Source organism: Cavia porcellus, unplaced genomic scaffold (genome assembly GCF_034190915.1).
Source record: "Cavia porcellus strain 051 isolate PalLab524CR breed Dunkin Hartley unplaced genomic scaffold, mCavPor4.1 scaffold_12, whole genome shotgun sequence".
Classification (NCBI taxonomy): domain Eukaryota; kingdom Metazoa; phylum Chordata; class Mammalia; order Rodentia; family Caviidae; genus Cavia; species Cavia porcellus.
The window spans coordinates 51,586,053-51,608,470 of NW_026947495.1; the positions used below are offsets into that span (position 1 = coordinate 51,586,053).

A 22,418-nucleotide genomic window follows, 5' to 3' on the forward strand; every position below is an offset into this window, starting at 1 on the left:
GACATGTATTTTCAGTTTTCTTCAATATAGACTTGGAAGAAGAATTTCTAGATTATAGGTTTGTTTGGATTTAATTTTTGGGATTCTTTGTTTGCTTGGTTTTTGTTTTACTATGAGCTACTAGGAATTGAGCTCAAGGTCTCCTCATTGAGCTACATTCCCAGACCAGTTTACCTTCTTTCTTTCTTTTTTATTTATTTATTTATTTATTTATTTATTTATTTATTTATTTTAAGAGAGACTATTGCAAAGTTGGTCAGGCTGAGCTTGAAATTGTGATCCTCATGCCTCTGGCTCCCGGACTGCTGGTATTACAGGCCTGACTACACTTAACTTTAATAGTGAAAAGCTAATTGGTTTTTCAATTGCTCATAACATTTTGTAACCTCACTGGCAAATCATGAGTATCTCAGCTGCTCTACATCCTCAATGATATTTGATGTTGTCTATGTTTAATTTTAGCTGTTCTACTGGGTTTTGAGTGGCATCTTTCTTTGGTTTTAAATTCTATTTCTATTTTCATGTGCTTAGTAGCCATAGTGCATTATTCTTATACAGTATCTCTGCAAGTCTCATTTTATTTAGGCTGTGTTTTCATGTTTTATTGCAGACACTCAGAAAAAATATTTTTATATAGACATGTATATTTTATACACATGTTCACACATGATAGCATGTAAGTCCCTTGTCAAATAAATGTACTGAATATTTTATCTGTGTCAGTTTTCATTTTGGTTAAGAAGTTTTTAGAAGTGCATATGATTTTTATTTTGATGAGTCCAAAAGTTCCATGCATTCTAGTATCTTGTCTTAGATGTCATTACCCACTGTACTCTATATAAAGATTTTTAAAAATTTATTTCTAGAAATCTCTTCCTTTTAGCTTTTGTACTTTTATAATTGAAATCAAATTAATTTTGTGATGATACAATGTGGAGATCAGGATCCATTTTTCCGTAAGTTTTTCCAGTTACTCTAGCTCATACGCTCATTGTATCTGTCATTTAGGTACTCTGATATCTTTATCAAAAACCCAATTCAAAGTAAATGTGAGACTGACCCCTGGCCTATTTTGCTCTATTTATCTCACTGATACCCATACAAAATTGTCATGATTATTGTAGTTTTCTATCAATTCTTAAAATGAGCTAATTTCACTCTTCCATGTTTGTTTTTCTCTATGATAACTATAACTATCCAATGTTTACAACTTTTCTGTAGTTCTGTATATTTTTAAAACACAGATATATATAAAGTGATAATGGCAAAGTTAGCTGCAGAAATTATTCCATTTGTAAATTCATGATAATCAGACTATTTGAAAGACAATAAAATTTATTTTAGAGCTCCCAATATGCCAATTCTGTATCTATTTTTGTATGTAAGTTTTTGAATAAATTGTCAATCAGTTTGCCTGTTCTAACCTCAGTCTACTATCATTAGGGTTAGGACTGAAGATCATTTGGGAGGGCTTGACATGTGTACCACATTGGGACTTTTGATCCACAAACAAAATACGTCTTCTTTTTCAAATTTTCTCCTTGCTTTCCCATAAAAATTTATGATTGTTTTACTGTATGACACTGTTCTGTTAGATTTTTTCTATTGGTTGTACTTAAATAATTCTTTAAAACTCCATTTTTTGTTAATACATTTTAAAAAGCTTGATAAGTGATAACATCACCAATAATGGGAGAAATTAACATCAGGTCCTTCTGATGATATTCAAAGACCATCACACCAATTATATACTAAACATGACAAAAATTTACAACTTAAATCAAGTCATGAGAATTAATAAAACAAACCCAAATTGACTATTCTACAAAACAGTGAGACTGTCTCTAAGAACATCAGTATCACGAAAGACTGAGAAAACTACTCTGATCAAAGGAGACTAAAAGATCATGACAATAAGCTGCAGTGAATGACATTAGTTTAAATCTTGAATTGTCTGTGATCTACAGGTAATAGTGTTAGCTCAATATAAAATTTCATGAATAGTTACGCTGTAGTCACAAATGAATCTCCTTACTATTAGGAGATAAAATAATGTATTTAAGCTTGAGAGGTCAGCATTGTTGCAAATAAATTAAAATGGCTACATGAAATAAATGTAGATACAGAACACTGGATACAAAATACCAGTGTTGAGAGATACAGCAACTGTGGCAATTTTTAAACAATGAGTCTAGTTAAAGGCTATAGCAGCATTCACTGTAATATTTTGCAACTCTTCTGTTGGTCTGAACATTTTTTTTCAAAATAGATTTATAGTGATAACAGCAAAGTTAGCCATATGTGTCATTCTTTCTTGTATTTTCACAACAATCACAGACAAAATAACCAAGTTATCATTTGAAAGATAGCAGTAAATTTGGCTTATGAGTTATCAGTGTTTTCAGTGTTTTTCTTTATAGCACAAAAGACATTTTTTCCCCTCTGGGTTATGGAGTTTAGGACAAATACAGGTTGTTGGATAGGAAGAAATGACTCCCAAATCAATAGTATCCTGTGATGTTCTTCTGTTTGACAAAGTTTTTACAATGAATGAATTGCAAATCCCAGACTGGAATTCTGCTGTTTTCTAATCTTTCTTTTTTTATGTTTTTGTTTCCAGTTTTATTTCCCATTTCTTGGTTCATTAAAAGGGGAAACAGTTTTTCAACTTAAAATATAACCACTCATAATGTAACTTCATCTGCCCACATCATATAAATTCTGCTATATGTTTATTCAAACATATATTACAATGAACTTTATTCAGTAAATACAAAATCTGAAAGATAACACAAATTACCAGAAAATCAGACAAATAAAAGTGTGGTGGATATAATTGTTCAGATCTCTATTTATTTTGCTCACATTCTTTTGATAATATTTCATCTTGTGCAATGACCTCAACAACCAGGAGTAATTTAAAAAATAATGCTAGTTGAATCTAGAAAAAAAGAAAGAGATTTATAACCATTATGACTCATGTTTCTTTTTTCCCTTTTGAATTGTAACATTTTAAAACCTAAATTTGTTTATAAATCAAATTTTCACAGAGGTGATTTCCTTTTTGTTTATATTAAAAATATAAACATATGAAAAACATGAACTATATGAAAATACTATCTGTTCCATATTGATTTAACTTTCTTCCACAAATACAATTTCTTCTTTTATGGTGCTAGCTCTTGAACCCAGGGCCCGTGAATAGTTGGTGCACCCTCTAGTACTGAACTATGCATAGGCTGAGTCCCAACTTAATATTCTTTATTTTTCTTTCTTGGTTCTGTGCTTTTCTCTTGAAATTTGAAGAGATTTATTTTTATGTAAAAAATATAGGACAAAAACACCGACTTCGTGTTGTCAAGTCTGGATTAATTCATATTTTATTGTTCTTACTACAATGCTGATAACTTTCTCCTTAAATGCTATCAACTCCAAGATTTCTGGGGTTGTCCCTCTTAACCTACATTCTTCAGACAAAAAATTTCATATACCATTGAAGAATAATTTTATCACAGATTGAAATAGACTTACTCAAATAACCAAGACATGACGGAGAAACCAGAGAAAAATACGGCAGTGCACATGCTTTGTGCATACCTATGTTTAGTCCAAGACGAAGAACGTTTTGAAAGTGAAATACATCTTCCAACAGACTGTTGGCTTTAAATAATGAACTCAGTCTTTGTACCTTTAGTCCATTACTGCTTTCTCATGACACAATGGTTCACAAAATGGCTGTTTAATCTCATTTCCTAAGAACCATAAATGTAGTATTTATAGACACATCCACTTGTAGTCTTGTATAAAAGAGGTCAGGAGGTGCAATGCATTTTTTATAGGAATTCAAAACATTTTCCCAGATTGCAAGATGCTGTCTTTGTCTCCACAGTAAGCATTTTAGGCATTGCAAGAATGAGTGACTATATTTATAAACTCACCAGCATAAAAGTTCTAAAAAATATGTTTGTCAAAAGTTTACATTATAGAATGCTTTATACATTTTGGCAAAGTCTGACAAACAATGCCAGACTGAGTTATTATATGGTGTCCACATCTCCAATTTGACTAGAATTCTAGATTTTTCCTGTTCCTGTGGGTAAAATTATTAACAGTGTCTCTTACCACTTTTAAATGAAGTATGCTTTGGCTACTAAATGATATAAATAACTTGGCTATGGTGCTTTCATTTATACATCCATGTTTATACATTTTCTTCAAAAGAACTTTCTAATTGCTATAAATAAAACGTATCTAAATTCTTATTGAGTCTTTGGTGGAATGAAGGAAGCTTGCATTTTACTTATTGTATAAACTGAGACTTTTGCTTCCAAATACACTGCTTTGGAAAATACCGTAGCAGGAAATGGCTGCAGTACAGCCAATAGAGAATTTTACACTGAAAAGTTATGAGTCTAAGTTGACCCAGACTGTTGCCATTTATATTCACAGCGTGACCATACCAAAAATGAATCTCAAAATTTCAAAATAGAATAACAATTAAATTACCAAGAATATGATTGAGGCCATAATCTCCTGGGCGAAGTCCCTAGACCTAACATTTTACATTTATGAGAAATGTCGATTTCCTCTGTTGCTTACAAATGTCAAAATTTGGTTCACAGACTTTTATTCCGCCATATACATGGTTGCAAATTTTCTTTTGAAAGCAACAATCAGTAAGCATATCAATTTAATATAAATTTTAATCGTTATTTTTCACATTAATTTTCTTTTTTTTTTTTTTTAAGTTTTGAGACAATGTCTCACTATGTAGTACAAGCAGACTTTGAGATCATTATGTAGCACGGACAGGCCTCTAACTCATGGTGATCCTCCTGCCTCAGCTTCCCAAATGCAATTGGTTTTAGGCATTAGCCTGGCTCCATATATTTTATCTGTTAACATACATTGTGCTAACAAGAATTGTAGTGTTCTCATAGGTATAAACATATATATTACTGCAATACCCTATGAAATAAATTCAGCTGTAATCTTAGTCACCTTTTACTGATATGGAAACTGCAGACAAGTTAGATAATGTGTGAAAGATCACAAGATACAAGTAGGTTCAGCGTCTGGACATACACAGGCTACCTGACACCACTGTCCATGATCTAAGCCATTACACTGTGTCCCTTCTTTATCATTCTCTTCAAAAAAGCTGGAAACTACATCCATTTTCTCAGAGAAACAATTCAAAGATCAAATTCCATTTTAATTCAGATGGTGTCTCATGTTTTAAATAATGCTTCATTTGTAGAAATAATTTTTTGAATTGCTATTCTATAGAATAGAAAAATAGAATTCTATAGAAGACAGTGTTGGAAATAGAGGTGCATTTAAATCATTTGTAAAACCTTCAGAGTTTGTATACAATCAGATCATCACATAATCATAGTTTTTAAATGTTACTGCGTATGAGAAACACAAGAATTTTGATGCCCGTTAAATTGACAGAAGCATATGATTGAGGTATTAAAAACCCTGTCTCTCCTGAGTGGGAGACAAGTGTTTGTCTAAGCTTAAGTAAGAAGGAAGATTAGGAACCTGCGAGTTTCAAACATTTAAATGCAAAATACTTTATAACATTTGAATACTTCTATAACTATAAAAGTATTTCTCTGTCAAGACAGGACTTAACTGCACAATGTGTGTCTTGTACATATCACTGTACGTAGGGGAAGGGAGGTGAGCTGGGTGGAAGAGATTGCCAGGAGCATGGGCTTAGGAAGGAGACAAGGTGTGCTCAGATGGTAGTTCTACAACAGCTGAGCTATGGCAAAACCTTATCTTTCCAATCTGTGAAATGGGAACAACAGAACATCCTTCAGATACTGTAAGAATTGAAGAAAATGAAAATTTAAGAGCTGTACTGGTATATAATTAATGCTCAAAAAGCAAATTTTTACTATTGAAAGTGCCAAACCACACTCTATTATTTAATTCAAATCCACTTATAAAATCACATAAATTTGCCACAAATAAAATAACATTCAATTTTTAACATGTTATATAAAATGTTAGTGTGTATAATGTGAGTACAGAAACTAAAACCAAGATGAACAAATCTTAAGAAACTGCCTTTTAACTTGTGTGGTTAAACAGTGTTGGCATGTCTAGAAGGTGATTACTTTATTTCTGTATTAATGGGATAAATATAAAAGAGGTCTTTCCTGATTATATTATAATGTCATTGGTGTTAAAAAATTGTTTCAGAGCTTTCTAAATACATTATTCTCAGGATCTTATTTCTTCTCAGTATTGGGGTCTGAACCCAGAGCTTCATGAATGGTGAACAAGAACTCTAACACTGATGTACATCTCCAGCCCCCCAATCTTTTTTTCAACACAATCTCTGTAAATTTCCTCCACTGGCCCAAACTTGAGAACCACTTATCTCAGCTAGCTAGTAGCTTTGATTAAAGGTGTGTGTCAATACACCCAGCATTTTGCAATTTTTAATAGAGGATACCATAAATCTGTTAGGATGAAAATGAGTATGTGGGATTTCTTTTGTTTCTCTTTTCCAGATACTATGTTACTTATTCAGCTAACCCAGTTCAAGGTCCAGACTTTGTCTTCATCATTTGTATTCTGAATGTATGTTACCCATAATTCTTCAAGTGTTATAGAAGTATTTATGAAAATTCTTCAGCCTATTATTTTATACTTGAGATTAGTTGTCGTTTCTGTATAGAGCTACATCTCTTAATATTTAACTTCATCTTCTAATATTAAAAAATGACACTGTAAACTTATTAGTAAGATTTAGAGAATGAAATCACTACTACTAACATTCCCAAAAAAGACAATAACAACTCATCAATATAAAATATTTTGTAACGGATACACATCACTGAAGTTATTGGCTCACTCAAGTGAGCCAGTAATTAAAATAAAATGCTCTATAACACAAACTAACATACTGAAATGAATATATTTAATCTAACCAGTGTTGACAAGTATGAAATTTCAGTAGGACATCTTCTGTTCCCTCTAGAAACACGAACTGCAAAGAAGCAAGTCCTGCCGTTTCAGGATAGGAGCTGAGTCAATGCCAACTAATAGGGAAGTGGAAGTCGTGTATCATTAGTGGCATTTTTGTGGAGCTCTTCATTCAGGGAACAATTTCTGAGAACAGCAGTCTGGGAATCCACGAATCCTACTGAGCCATGGTTAAGTGACATTCATTATGAAGAACACCTGGAGGGAAGACCTGAGAATTGAGTCACAGCTAGCAAGATCCGATTACCTGAGCTCTGCATGTCTTGGTTAAGTAATAGCAGCCTGAGAAGGGAATGATTTTTCCCTGAAGTCATTTCAAAGTATTCTGTTGGGATATTGGAATAAAGTCAGTGGCTTATCTAATAAAGTGTTGAGTTTCTGCTGCTTATATATTTCCTCACACGTTGTATAAATTTGAGCCTTTGATGTCATTTATAGTTTTTATGTATGTTTAGCCTTATATGTATTATTCTAGCAGAAAATTCATTCTCTATGAATTTGTTATCTTCTATGGTGATCACTCTGAATCTGAACAGAAACCACTGAATAAAAACTTTGTACTGCTCCTGGTTTTCATCAGAGTTTATATATAAGTGATAAGAAATATTGAAAACAATTTTAAATCCAACTGATGGCATACACAAGAGAAAAAGATCAAGATATACTAAAACAAAGTAAAGTAAATCATTTAAATGGCAAGAAATTGCTATAACTTTTCATGTTTGTGACTCGGAATACTGCCAGAAAATCACTGACGTGAAAAGGAGAATGTGAAGAGCAGTTTGTGAAAGAGTGAGCTGGTGTGGGCTGAGGCAGGCAGCCAGCTCAGTCAGCTGCTGAAGAGATTCTCAGGGCTCCCCAGCGATAAGAATTCTTAGCACTACTTTATTTAAAGAAGAAAATAAACTGACTTGCATATTTCCAATGTATGTTTTTCAATAAAGATGTTTGGATAAATTTTAGTAATAATAAAGTACAATTTATATTGAGGTAACAAAAATTGGAAAGAATGTTATGTTTTCTTATACACAAAATGTACAGTTAAGGACATTCTCTTTGAAATAATTTGATGAGAATTATCAAAGATATGTATACCATTTTAAAGTATATTTTTAAAAGACATATACTATTTAACTACCAATTATATTTAAATATTATATAGAAGATTATACTAATTGAGGTAGGTAAGATAAATGCACATATTGTAGTATGTTTATAGTAATACAAAATTGGAACTATTAAAAGTGTTATTATAGAGTACTTTTGATAATGTGCTAATTCATTCAATGCAATAGTTATGAATATTAAAAAACCTATTGGCAGTCTATGTAAAAATATTACATAACCATCAAAACTTATGGAAGTTCAGTACAAAATAAAGCAAGCTATACATGAGTATAGACAGGACAGTGCTACCCTGATCTTTAAAAAAAAATAACCCCACACATGCACACACAAATATGTGCATGTATTACTGTATAAAAATTAAAGATCAAACAGATGTCCTCATTTTAACCATTGAAATCTCTTAGTTCCAAGATTACGTAAGTTTTTTTTTTTTTTTTTTAAATGTTCCCTTTGTATTTTCTAATTTTTCTACAGTGGAGTTAAATCAGTTTGACAGACCAAAATAAAGATATGAAGTACTTCCTGAAGTGTTGAAGTCTAGTATCAGGATGTGACTGATGAAGTGTCTCCTGATATCATACAGGCTTTACAATCTCAGTCTATGATTCAAGGCTTGAAATAAAAGATTTTGCTGTGTTAAGAGACCAGTGTAATGATGAGACTAATTTAAGTGTGTGAAAAAGAATGACAGCACAAACAGACATCAGAGTAATTGGCAGGTTTTTATCACGGACATTTAACTGAGGAGATTCAGAAAGTCCTAAAATGGTTTGCAGTCTTGCATATGTTAGTATAAGCAAATTCTTCATTTTACTGATCTGTGAATGTACCATCAAAATCAGCAGATGGTATAGGCATTAGGAATCTATCCATATTATTTTGTCCAAGGTAATTAGTTATGTCTTTTTGGAGAGATAGGTTATTAAATGCTAGAATAACTACTTCAAAATATATAAACTATGTGGCAGCACATTGCTGCCTCTAGTTAATAAACATAAATTGCTGATCCTTATGGTTCTCTTTCCAAGCAAAATAATTGGCACAAGATGTTGGATGAGTGAATTAATAAATCAATGGGACATTTTTCATATAGTCCAACTTATAAAAAATTTCATCTTAAATAAGTCTATTCCGAGGGGCCAGGGATTTAGCTCAGTGGCATAAGCGCCTGCCTGGCAAGCACAAGTTGTGAGTTCAATTCCAGTACCCCAAAAAAAGAAAAAAAAAAGTCTGTTCTTAGCTATTTTAAATGTATTTTTTGCTCTTCTATCATTTTTTCTGACTTTTAATGAATGGTCTAGGAAATCATTTCAAAATACACAGCAGTGAGCGAAGAGACAGAAACAAATTATGTGTAATCTCAAGAATGTCCTAACTGAGACAAGGAAAGAAGGAAATGCAGGGGAGATGTCTCAACAGACTTAGAGAAGACCTTCAAAAGGATGCTGAGTTTGAAGGCATTGCAAGAGTTTCCTTAAAAGAGGGAGGCGTTGCAGTAGAATAAAGGGAGGGGCCACAAAGAGCTACAGAAAGACTCCAGTGGACAGAGAAGAGCAGGTGAGTTATGGGAAGAAGGCAGACAAGGAACTGGGTACTGAGTTTGACACTTGATCTAGGAGAAAGAGAAGTAGAGATGTTTAAAAACCAGAGACTTACTCCCACTAGTAAATAATAAACAGTAAACAGGAAGGAGAATAATTGCCCTTTTAAATACTGGTGGTGAACTTCTTCAAACTACACAACCCTAAAAGGAATTAAAACTTTATTGTGAAGACGAAAAGTACACCCACACAGCTCCCTGATACCAAATCAATATCCTGTGAATTTTCATCCCAACTTCCTGGACAAGGACTAGTCACATTAATACACAAGCCCCACTTCAGCAGAAATGTATTTCAAATCCAAATTGAGTACATAATTCATAGCCAAAAGCTGAGATACTTTTAAAAATGAAACAAAGTCTCATTTTCATTTATGCAAAGATTATAAGCTTTTACTAGCTATACTTACTCTACTCAAGTTTGGCATGCTTCCACATAGAGATCAATTTTAATTGATAAGGTTCTATTTAAAATGCAAAATGCAGGACCAGAGCTATAGCTCAGTGACACAAGCATCTGTCTGGCAAGTGCAAGATTCAGAGTTTGATTCCAGATTAAAAACAAACAAACAAAAACACCACAAAGCAAAATGCTTGATGTTAATTACTGATCAGATTTAAAAACAAATACAAGACATACAGGATGGAGAACTCAAGAAAGAGGACATCAAGGAAGATTTAAAAGTGTATCCTTTGGAAGAAATCTAATAGAGTTTGCAAATATAGACAAATCTGGAGTAATCTAATAGAGTTTGCAAATATAGACAAATCTCTGTGACCTTGAGCACTTTACTTAACTTTTCTGCACCTCAAATTAGCCAATCTGTAGACTGGACTAATATGACAATGTCTACACTCATAGTTTTCATAAAGATCTGACAAAGCGATTTGCATGAAATACCAGTCACATAAATGGAATAAAATAAACACTGATGCCTTGGGAGATTTATTTTGGGTAGAGAGACATGGTCCATAAACGAGGACCATCTAGAAAGCGTACCCAGCCATGTATAAAATAATTAAATACAGGTAAAGAACAACTGATTAGTGCTATTCTAAAATAGATGGTGTACATGAGAATGTTAAAGAAAACCAAAAATATTTAACACAGCCAAGACAAATATATAGAAACCTAATTAAAATTATTCATTTACCATCTGATATTCTAGTGACTTTTTTCAAATTGATAAGGATTTTAATTAACATAAATAAATGCTTTGAGATTTCAATATGTTGTCTTTTGTGATATAAGTACTTTCTACACATAGATATATTATTTTAGTTTGTTCTACATTTTGTCCTTTTCTGGGTTTTTTTTTTTTTTTTGAGAAATTAGCTATAAACCACCACTAATTTGATATTTTAATTTTTTGCCAGTTTGACCATCAACTTGGGTTATTAGCACATATTTCACTGATGAGAATTAAAAGAATGTTTTGAGAATAGTTCTCAGTGGTCAACATGAGAGGTGACAGACATTTCAAGCTGTTGTGAGCCCATGTGGTTATCACATGTTTCTCTAATCCAGAGTTTCAAACATTAATACATAAAAGTATTAATGTCCTAGCAAAACCAATGAACAATGACAAATAAAAACATTACTAACGATACCAAGGAAAGAAAAAAGGGGAAAAAAAAGGCAATTAACCCTGCAATGGTGCAAGTGTACCTGCTGTAATAACAACTTCTGATTGATCACTTTTTAAGAAAATACAGATAAACAAAAGCCCTGTGGCCCAAGGAGGCTAGCTTGAGATCATCTATAAATTGAACCAGATAGCCAGGCATGGTGGTACATGGCTGTAAACCTAGGACTTTGGAAGCTGAGGCAGGAGTTCACCATGAGTTCAGGGCCAAACAGGGCTACATATTGAAACTCTATCTCTAGTTAAATAAATAAAACCTAACACAGAGAGGCTATACACATCTCACTGTCCATGTCTACCCATTATTGCCATGAAGCACTATCTAGAGCTGTTTTTACTACTTATCTGGGTAAAAAGTAATGCAAGTCATTTTGTCACATAATGGAAACAATAAACCAACAAATTCATACACAAGAAGATCTATTTTAACTGGAGAGAGGTCACAGAGGCTGCCTTGGCCAAGATTTTGAGTTGTGACAGAAAAAAAACCACTTTGTTTTTCTTAAGTAGAACTGAAATAAAAATTAAATGTAAGAGAGGATATTATGAAATGGTCACTCATGACAATAGGAGCATGGTACTCTGTTTCCTCATAACCTACTTGGGACAAGTAGAGATTTGACCTTCTTAATTGTTCAATAAGAGAGTGTATTTCTTCATTTCGGGGATTAATGATGTACCACTGCCTCTTAATTACTTCTCAGTATTTCAATACTGTTGTTACATGCAGAAAATACAATGGAAAAGGAAACACTCATTTAGCAATTCTAGTTAATTATTATTATTTTTACCTATAATAGGATATTATTTTATTTTTTAAGTTTTTGCACGTTAATTATTGTATAAGCCTGAGAGCAAGATTAAGAATTTTCAAGAAAACGAAATAATAAGCTGCAGCATTAGGTATAAAGTGTCAACACTGCGATGTAAGCAGTTAGGACAGTGACTGTTTCAAAACCTTCAGTGAATTCAAGTAAGGCAAGAGCAGAATGGCTCTACAGTTTTGGCTACCAGAGATTGTTGGGAGACAGCGGCGAGTCCCTAGCGGAGTGGTAACCCCTGAAACAATGGGCTAACCATTTCTGGTTTTCAGGTTCTACCTAACTCTTCAGTAGAAATTTTTTCTAGCTATTTGAATAACTATTGTTATAAAGATGATTTTACATATTAGATTATTAGGCATAAAACAAAAGTCCTTTATCAAATTAAGGTGAAAATTGTTCTGAAATATATTCTAAACGTATTTTTATTCCTACGTTACAGTATATAATTATTCTGAAGAATACTTTAGAAGTGGTTTTTAAAAACAAAAAAACAATCAAAATATCACACTTTGTAACTCATTTTCCCTCAAATATCTCGATTTCAATGTTTCTTTTTTTCAGCTCTGTGACATTCCTCATCCTCTTTTCATTCTTTAAGTAAACACTAATTGAACAATTACTTGGTACTAGGTACTCTTCCATAAAGTCTGGACAAGGAAATTAATGGGATTTGATAGTTTTTTAAAAAATATGCCCAGAAAAGAGATAAAGTTTATTGCCAAATTATATAATACATAATGCGTTCCAGATGTTAGATCAGAATTACAAACAAGTCTAAAGAGGTACAGAGGAACTTGTTGGGAAGGCATAGCAATGACTTCACAAGGAAGTCTTTTAATGTGTCTTGCCAGAGATAATGATAGATACTCTAACCATGAGAAGCAGAGAAGGGCAGCCCATTCTGACAGATTCTGAGCTCCTTACTATAGAAAAAGAAAGACTTCATCGAGAGATGAACAAAGCATTGGGTATATACAAGTGCATGGCATTTTTATGAACTCTGAACCATCAAGTGTGACTGGAATATAAGCAAAATTGGCAATATGTTCACCTATTGGTACACATTGCGCATATTATAGGCAAGAAACCATACCAAGAATCATGGTATTTCCTTTATCATATGTAGTAAATTTAATTGAGCAAAAAGTGAGCTGCAATTCTCCAAATATTTTCAGGAGAGTAGATTAAGGGATTTAGAAAGCATATTTGCTCGAATTTATTTAGCTTTTTGTCAGAGCTACAAGTTTTATTCAGAGCCTCTAAACATGCCCTACTTCAAACACAAGCAAATGAGACCTTGAAGGCCACCAAGCAGCCTATAAAGGAGACTACAACTTAATCTTGAGAGTTTCATGAATTAAAATAAATTTTTAAACCAAAACCTATTCTTGATTAAGTAAATTTTTATGCCTAGGTGCAGCACAAATCAACCGAGCATCAATAAGGCAAAATCATAATGGACTCAGGTTCTACCATTTATAAGCTGTATGTGACTTGACAAATTATTAAATCTCTATCTCATAGTTGTTTTCATAAAATGGGCATAGGAAGAATATTTTATGGGATCATTGTATCATTGTTTGATACCTGAACTTTATTTATGAAGATTTGTGACCCCAATAAGCTATCAGTGAGATTCATGTTTCAGGAAGATCTCTGATGGCATAGTAGATAATGTCTTGGAGAAGACCAGAAATGGAATACTACAATATTTCAGAATATGGACTAAGTATACTTTAATCAGAGTACTTGACAGTGGATGGAGAAATTGAGATATCTCACACTTAAATACTGAACAGATTTAGGGACCACCTGAATTTAAGGAGAAAGAGGAAAAATATGTTATCCCAAGGTTTATAGTTTAGATGGCCAATGAAGGATAATATCACAATGCTTTGTATCCTAACTGCTACTTCCCAGTGGCACAATTCTGAAAAGCCTCTCACGGCAGGCTGGCTGCCAAGAATTGATTCCATGCCTATTTACAGCACACAACAATAAACAAAAACCCTCACAAGTCAGTACAAGTAAATTCCTCCTGCTAAGCCTACCTTGTGTTAGTCGCCTTAGATGACCCTGACCTTGAGCCCTTTTGATATAAAATTAGTTATCTGTCTATCAAAACAGCAGAAAACACCACTTCTCTTTTAATATGAGGACTGCTTCCAGGTATGGCATCAATAGGTGGTGCAAACAATATGATGAGCAGAATTCACTCCCATTTTTGGTTTCACTTGGGACATCAGGATGTAGTTTTCACAATGCAGGGAAACAGTGTTTCCTCAGGATGGATATTTTACCATCAAATGCAGTTGGTCAAATATGACACACAGTACGCGTAAGATATTGAAATTTAAATGTGGTAAAAACTTGAATGTATGATTACTGCTGTTAGATTATCATATTTGATAGAACATGAGAAAACATAGGAAGAGAGTTAAAATGACATTAAAGCAAATTCTCGGGAACATACTCCCAGGAAAACTTTCTTATTGCTTGAATTACCCACACAAAAAATATACTTCTATTCTTATCTTAAAAGACGCCATCTGTATCTCTACTACACAATCCAAAAATTAGGAGAGCTGAATATATTATGTACCATATAGCTTATATAATGCTATTATAATAGCTATGTTTGTACTATTAAATTTTAAAGTGCATTGCCTGACAAGCCCTATACGCGCAAAAGTTAAAAAGAGGTATACATCAACAAGCTTATTTTAAACTTGGAGAATAGTGGGAAAATGGTAATTAATCCTAAATTTTTTAGGATTTTCCAACTCTACAACACAAATGTCCTGAAAGCATAGATTAGGTTGGACCTTTCTTTGCATCTCCTATGATTATTCTTCTAGTGCTTACTATGTTATGTAGGGAGAGGTGGCACTAAGTGAACCTTCATCTTTGCTCCCCAAAACAGTACTTTTAGACAGTATTTCTGCCCAATTCACAGAGATGGTAGTGTTGTCATTTAAACTGAGTTTAAATGAATCAAATACTGCCTCTGAAACTTTCTTTTCTTTCTGTCTGGGTACCACACAAGGATTCCCTTCAGACTCTTCTCATTCTTCAGTTCTTTCAAAGTAGCACAAAGAAAAGGAAAGTAGCAATATACATTTCCCATTTCTTAACAACTTTGCCTTGTACTGCATCTAGATGCCTAGTAACAAAAACACAGGACGGCTCTGTCCTCTAAAAATAGTACGTATTAGATTCTGCTTCCCTTCTGAATGAAGGCTTTTATTTTTTCCTGGAGAAATTAACTTTTAGTTTCCAAATGTTTCAAACTGTTTGATAATTTATACCTAAATATGACTGAAGGAATTAGTGCTTCAGATAGCTACCTCTATCATGATGCCACACAACTGAGAAAAGCAATAAACCAAAAAACAATCAACTATTTTCTTTTCTGTTTTTTCCCCTTATTTCCTTCTCCACAAACTGAACTAGTTAATCACTGAAGTGTTTGCTATTTTTTAATCCCTATGCCTAAAAAAGTTGTTTTTAAGGTGTATGTATTATGCAAATAAAATATATGCCCATTCTTACATAAGTCTCAGCATAATTATAGTTTTGCATAATTAGAGTTACATGTCAAAAGATTTACAGCTTTATCACCTCAAGCAATATTTCACAGCTGCCAAGAATGATTTATGCAATAATGACTTAAACTGTAAAATAGAATCCTCAAAGGAAGGGCTGTCAAATATTCCTCTTGCAAATAACTAGGTTTTAAAAAAATTGATATTCTGGTAAACAGTAAGATCAGTTGTATCTAGCATAATCATAAACAGGAGAAGAGTGGAAGAGTTGCTTCACAGTGGATCAAGTAGCTCACAGTACATTGCATCACTGTGGACTCATTGCATAGATCACAGGTTTAAACTGCTTATAAAATCTCTGGCCACTTTGGGGAATAAGCTTTTGGAAATTATGTTCTGCTCCTATTTTTTTACTGCACTATAAATGAACAGAACAAGTGAAAAAGTAGGAACAATACCTCAACTTTCTGTTACTTTGCTCATTGTGCTCATTACGTGATTTTTATATCCATGGGAAATGCCAAATTAGGAATAAGGAACCATTTACTATACAGAATTAAAAGAACAAGAAAACAAAAAAACAAACAGCCCCCATGGTAGTGAATTAGGAATGTTGAGGAAAATACCAACACAAATGGCTTTTTCTCTCCTATGCTTTTATTAACTTAGAGTGGCTGGTAAGAAAATCAAAGCACTGAAACTTCCTAAATCTGACTGATCTCACAGTTGCCATGTGAATGAAACCAATATACTCTGAAGAGTCTAGTCAAGGTATCTGAACTGGCAGGAAAAACACAAGATTATGACATTCAAAGCAAAGAAGTACTGAATCTTTACAATCGAAAAGAGTCATTCAAATTAATCATTGTTTTCCTTTGGAAAACCATAAAATGTGTAACCAAACCTTTCATGTTTTCTATGTCAATTAAAGCTATATGGTCAAGGTTTATGGTTAGCATTAACACTCTAAGTCTGAGTCACATCTCTGCAAAAAATTAACAGAAACAACGTCACCAAAGGTTGGAATTTCTCTACTTAAACAAGATTCAAATAAAGATATTTTGTATGAATTTAATTTAACCAAGCAAATCTTTCAGATATAATTTTGCATTAGTTAACATCCTAACACCTTCTTTGCAGAATTTTTTATGATTATCTTTGAGTTTCTATGGGAAATTGGTTCTTTTAGGAGGTCTCTGATCATTCCCTATAGTCACATTGTATGAAATAGCTAGATTTCGAAGCATCACTGTTTCTGTTGCAGTGTAACAGGTAATGTAATAGGTAATCATTTTTACTTAAAAACACTGTAAAACCTATACTTAGTATCTAAGAGATTTGAGCACACCAATTTTATTTTATAATTAAGTTCTGAAATAGCCCAGAAGTCATAGTGACAAAAGATGGATTAACAGCATGCAGAGCCACAATGTAGACTGTGTCAGCATCATAATAAACACCCAGCTGGAGAATACGGTCAGACATACAAATGATTTCAAAAGTACAGTTGCTTGTCTTCAGGTATATAAAAGAGATAAGTTATATATGAGTAGTGAAAGCCTAAGTCCAGTAAATGTTTTCAGGACCATAAAGCAATTAGTCTTGTTCTAGCATGCAAACACTACTGAGCAGAAAATTGAAAGAAAATGGGAAGAATGTTCAAAACAATTTCTATGCTGTTTAATAATCACGTAATTGCTTTCTCCACATTAATACAATGTTAGACAAACTTGCTTTTCCCATAAAACTTCCTTGCACATATCCACTCACATTCATGTAGTAGAAAATACCATAATTAATAACTGTACATTTCCTATCATGAAAAATTTAATTGTAAGAAAATAAGCGACAGTTAATATTTTCCTTGCTATTTTTGTCAGTTTACTAAATGATTTGTCATTATATTCTTTAGGCTTTAGAACATTACACATTTACCAAAATCTTAGCTTTTTAAACGTCTGAATGGATATCCCTCTACCTCATTAATTTCCATAAATGAGATAGAAAAAGATGACAGTGCAATATTGAGAAAATTGAGTACAATGTGCAAGCTTATAAAATTATTTTCCCTTTAAGTCCTAGATTGTTAAATATCATTAGGTGTGCACATGCGAGGATTTAAACAACATAAAGTATGCACATCTGGTAATTCACACGTAGGAGTTGTGTCTCATAACATGGAAAACTTGAAAGAAGGAGGTGTGTCCTTGAAGTTGAGGATGACCTTAAGTTTATAACGTCACTGTGCTGTAGCTATAAAAGTAACTACCAATATTTTTACAGAGTCATAATTCCTTTTCTACAATTCTCAATTTAAGAAAAGTCTTGAATCCATGAGTATTTGAATATACCTAGGGTTACTGGGTCAGTTTTAGAAGTTCACATATGTCATCCTTAATCTTGCGTTAAAATGAGCCAAGGAATAAGAAGTGTTGCCTATCAAAGCCTAAAGTGCCAAGTAACACTTTTAAGTTGAAAAGTTTTACCTTCAGTGTATTCAATTTTGAACACTTTTCAAAGTATTTTCAGGTGCAATAAAATGTAACTGTTAGTCTAAAACCAAATATAATTAATGCAAGCAATAGACCACTGCTCTTTATAGTACACCTTAGTGGAAGGAATGTGTGACACTACTTTGTGGCACTTTATCCTTAGTGATTTTGAGCTACTACACTTTCAAAAAGTTTAACCAGAGTACCCTTCATCAAAGAAGACATTTTTCTTCTAATCCAGTAATGACAATGTCCAATAATGACAATGTCCAAAGTTCTTGTACAATAAAACACTATGAGCACATCACATTTCCACAATTAAAAATTTGGAGTTTCTCTGCATATAAACTTTTAGTGATGAAAATTTATTTTCAATGGAATCAAAAACAAGGTACCCTAAGGGCATAAACTTTACCATTCTTGTGATAGTAGGTGACTTCCACTTTCCTCTCCTCTGACCCCAGCAACGCCTGGGCAATTTGAGCAATATCATGCCTCTTGGTCTCAGGCCCATGAAGAAAGTCGCAAGTGCATGGCTTTTGCATGACATCTGGTCTGGAGAAACCAGTCATCTCACAGAACCCATCATTGCAGTAGATGATGGCACAGTTCTGCACTCTGGCATTTGCAATGATAAATTTTTTATCTGTAACAAGAAGAAGATAAGGCACCTTTTAGAGCTTCCATAAGATTCTTATAAAAGCTGACAATTTATTGTAGATTAAGAGGCCTTAAATGCAGGTGTTTATACAAAATGCAAATGTCCCAGATCTTTTCACACACACACAAAGTTACACAACAAAAGACCCTGTAAACTTTAAATGTGAGAGTAACAGTAGTATGAAACAGAAGCTATTAAGCAGTATTATTCAAGTGGCAAGAATAGAATTTCCCAGTTTAGTTTTCAAGTGCCTTAACTTTGAGGGGTTCCAGTGAACAACAAGCAACTGGCCCATTGGTATTTCTAGAAAGGCACTAGAAAGGGTAAAAATGCTAAAAATTTTTCTAAGCTCAATAGTGAAACACCCTGTAATTGTCAAATTTCTCACTTCCACTCTGACTCTTTGAATGCAACTTCCACAAAGTATTTCCCTTGGATTTGGCTTTTCTCTATCTATTTAAAGTATACTACACTTGTTTAAAAAAGAAAAACAATTAGGTCTAGCAGTCAAACTAATTCACATTTATTAACATTTAAATAATACAAAGTTTCACCTGTACAAAATGTGCATTTTAAAAAAATCAAAGTATGTACACACCTGCACAGTGTCGTGTCAACACCTTTTTACTTTTATGTTGAGAGAACCTTGAATTTTTATGCACTAGTAGAATTTTTAATGCAAAGTACTCATTTATTTTAATAAAAACACATTTATTACTTTTAGATTGAATACGAAACCGGAAATAAAATTGTATTTTCCACATAAGGTACCAGATCCTCACCTTACTAAATGTGATGATAAAAGAGTACAAGGTATACAGTATAAACGTGTATAAATGTAGATTTAAAAAAATGATGTGACAAATGTAAGATTTTAAGTTACTACGCTTATACAAAATAATTCTTGATAGTTCACATGGTTGCATTATATTTTCTCTACATTTAGTCTATGTGGCATTTACTTATTTCGATTCAATTTTTAAAATTCCAGATAGAAAATTTAAGGAGACAACAAGAGGACAGCAACAGTGTTTTTGAATAATGAGCTGTTTTCATTAGGATTCCGCACAGATGAGGTAAGGCTTCCCCAAATGATCTGGTTTGGCTTACATTTGCCTTGATTCCCCCTAAAGTTTAGCTTGTATAAGATACCAGCAGGTAAGCATTCCTATCATTCCAGAATCCTGCAGTTTACCAACGTAAAAAATAGTTGGCACAACCATTTACATCACTGCCACATTTACATTCTTTTGTTCCAATAGCTGGGTTTGCTCTGCTCCTGACTTTTAAAAGTGTGCAATAAAACAGACTCACAATATAAACCCGTGCTATACTAGCACGTTCCCTTTAAGGTAGTATAACAGAAGGACATTAAGTAGCCAGGCAGATAATGGAGCAGTGGGAGAGGAGGATCAAATTGCTTTCAATAACGGAGACCATAATCTAAAATGTAAATCAAAATTAATATCAGAGAGCGAGCACTCCCGCTGCCATCCGAAGCTCCTCGCTGGCTTCACAGCTCGGAACTTGGAGCCAGGAGTTGCCGATCTCCCAGCTGGGAAGATCTGCCAAAGCGGAAAGCGAGGGAGAGAGAAGGAGAACAAACGAACTTACTTTGCCCTTCAAATTTCCGTATGATGGTCCCCAAAAATGTGTTTTGTGGTGCCACATGCCCCCTGCGGACGGGCATGGTGAGCGGGTCCTCCGCGGAGCGCCCCGCTCCGGAGTTCCTCCGGGATCTCCGCGCGGCTAGAGCCCAGGCCAGCGCGCCAGCCGCTCTTTGTGGCAGAGCATCCTCTTTGGGAGCCAGGAACCGCTTCCCATTAGCACCACTTCTAGACACCCGCTCTGCCCACTGGAGTCCAGTCCATTCCCCTCACCTTCCGGAGGGGGCCTCGCACCGGACTGCCAGGGCGAGAGGTCTGGGGGTGGGGAGCGGGAAGGAGGCGGGGTGAGGGGTGGCGGGGGAGGGCCGAGGGAGGGAGGGCGCGGTGGTGGGGGCGGGGTGGGGGGCTGGGAGTCACGAGGGCAATCGATCCGTTTCTCTTCTTCCAAACAGCGCCAGTTTCCCAGTGCAAATGGGCTTAACCTGGCTGTGGCCCAGAGCTCTAAGGATGGCTGGTGGGAAAGGGGAGGGGGTGGAAGACTTGTTTTGCAGGAAGGGGAAAAAGAAAAGAGGGCTGGGGGGGGGATTGACGTTTTTATCCCCGCCCTCTCCCCTACACACACACACACACACACACACACACACACACACACTCTCTCTCTCTCTCTCTCTCTCTCTCTCTCTCTCTCTCTCTCTTTATCCTGTGAGCTTGGGCGCTGCCACAGCTCGGATTACTCAAGCGTGCTTTAGCGGAAGCTGGCCAAGAAATCTCCAAAACTCAGTGACAAACAGCTGCACTGGGAAGGTGATCTCCACGGCCACCAGCCACAGGGCTCCATCCCTGAGCTCCTCACGCCGCAGTAGCTAGAGCAAACACCCTCAGCTGCAAAGGAAAGACAGGTGGCAACACAGCCCCTCCACCAGGAACATTTCTAGGCTCTCTAAACCCTCAGAAGGCTGGAGATGGAGGATGACCCTGCTAAGGGCGCAGTTTATCCTCAGGGTGCGACCCGGACCCCTGAGCTCCTCAGGAGTGGACGCTGAAGCCCCTGGGCGGAACCGGCGCGCGGGTCCCTGCCCAGTGCAGAGGCGCGCCTGGGAAGCACTGGAGGCTGCCCGCGCCGCTGAGCATGCCCAGTCTGATTGCCTGAATCTCTGCGGAGTTGCAAGGTGGAGGGGTGTTTGGGTCTCCAAGTGCAGGAGGCTGCCAGAAAGATGAGAAAGCCTAAGACTGAGTGAGCGAACAGTGCAAAACGAGGAAGGAGTTTGAAAAGGGCGAGGCTGGGCACCAGGGGGAAGGAACAAAAGGTGGGTGGGACTAGGAGTTAGCTGCCTGGCTCTGACCTCCACGCCATTCATCTCCTGAACACACTAGAAAAACCACTTTGCTCTCCCGCATTTGGAAGAAACTCTCCCACAGAAGAGGACAGAATAGACAGTCCTTTTCGTTCTGGATTGTCGGAGAATGTCAACGCGGGCTTCGCATGGCAAACCAACAATTCTGTCCAAACAGTCGTGGAGACTTGGAAAGTAAAATGTGACCACGTATGCTAGGGACGCACGCTTTTAAAGTGGATTTTCTAAAATTTTATTTTCTTCTATTTTACATAGTCTGCCTATTTTAGGGCAGTAGCCCTACCCCCATATCTCTCCTTCCTCAGAATATAAAAAGACATGTTTCAACAAGCTTTGTGGGGTTTTTTTGTCCCTTTTATCTTTTTAAAGTAGTTTATTCTATCGTTTTGTTGTTTCCTGTAGCGAGACTTGTAAATCTTCAGAGTTCCTCTTCCAGGGACTGAATTGTAGAGCTCTCCGCGGTGCTGACTCTGACACTTCTATTAGCAACTGCCGGCTGCCTCCAACCCCAGACAATAGAACTGCAAATGCAAGCAAGTGGCCCACTAGGTCCAC

General features: G+C 35.2%; 1 protein-coding gene across 6 annotated transcripts in view; it reads right to left on the reverse strand.

Moving 5' to 3' along the window:
• Positions 1-21,702, reverse strand: part of Kcnh7 (potassium voltage-gated channel subfamily H member 7) — a 444,168-nt gene extending 422,466 nt beyond the window's left edge. For 2 of the 6 annotated variants that reach the window (XM_063259170.1, XM_013142651.3), the window contains exons 1-2: positions 20,516-21,683; positions 18,656-18,886 (exon numbers count right to left, since the gene is read on the reverse strand). In XM_063259170.1, the coding sequence (XP_063115240.1) occupies positions 18,656-18,886; positions 20,516-20,591 (307 nt within the window). In that variant the 5' untranslated portion in view covers positions 20,592-21,683. Of the gene's footprint in view, positions 1-18,655; positions 18,887-20,515 lie in introns of all 6 variants that reach the window. The other 4 variants (XM_063259169.1, XM_063259171.1, XM_063259173.1 and 1 more) reach the window with 4 other exon arrangements.
• Between the last annotated feature and the right edge of the window lie 716 nt (positions 21,703-22,418).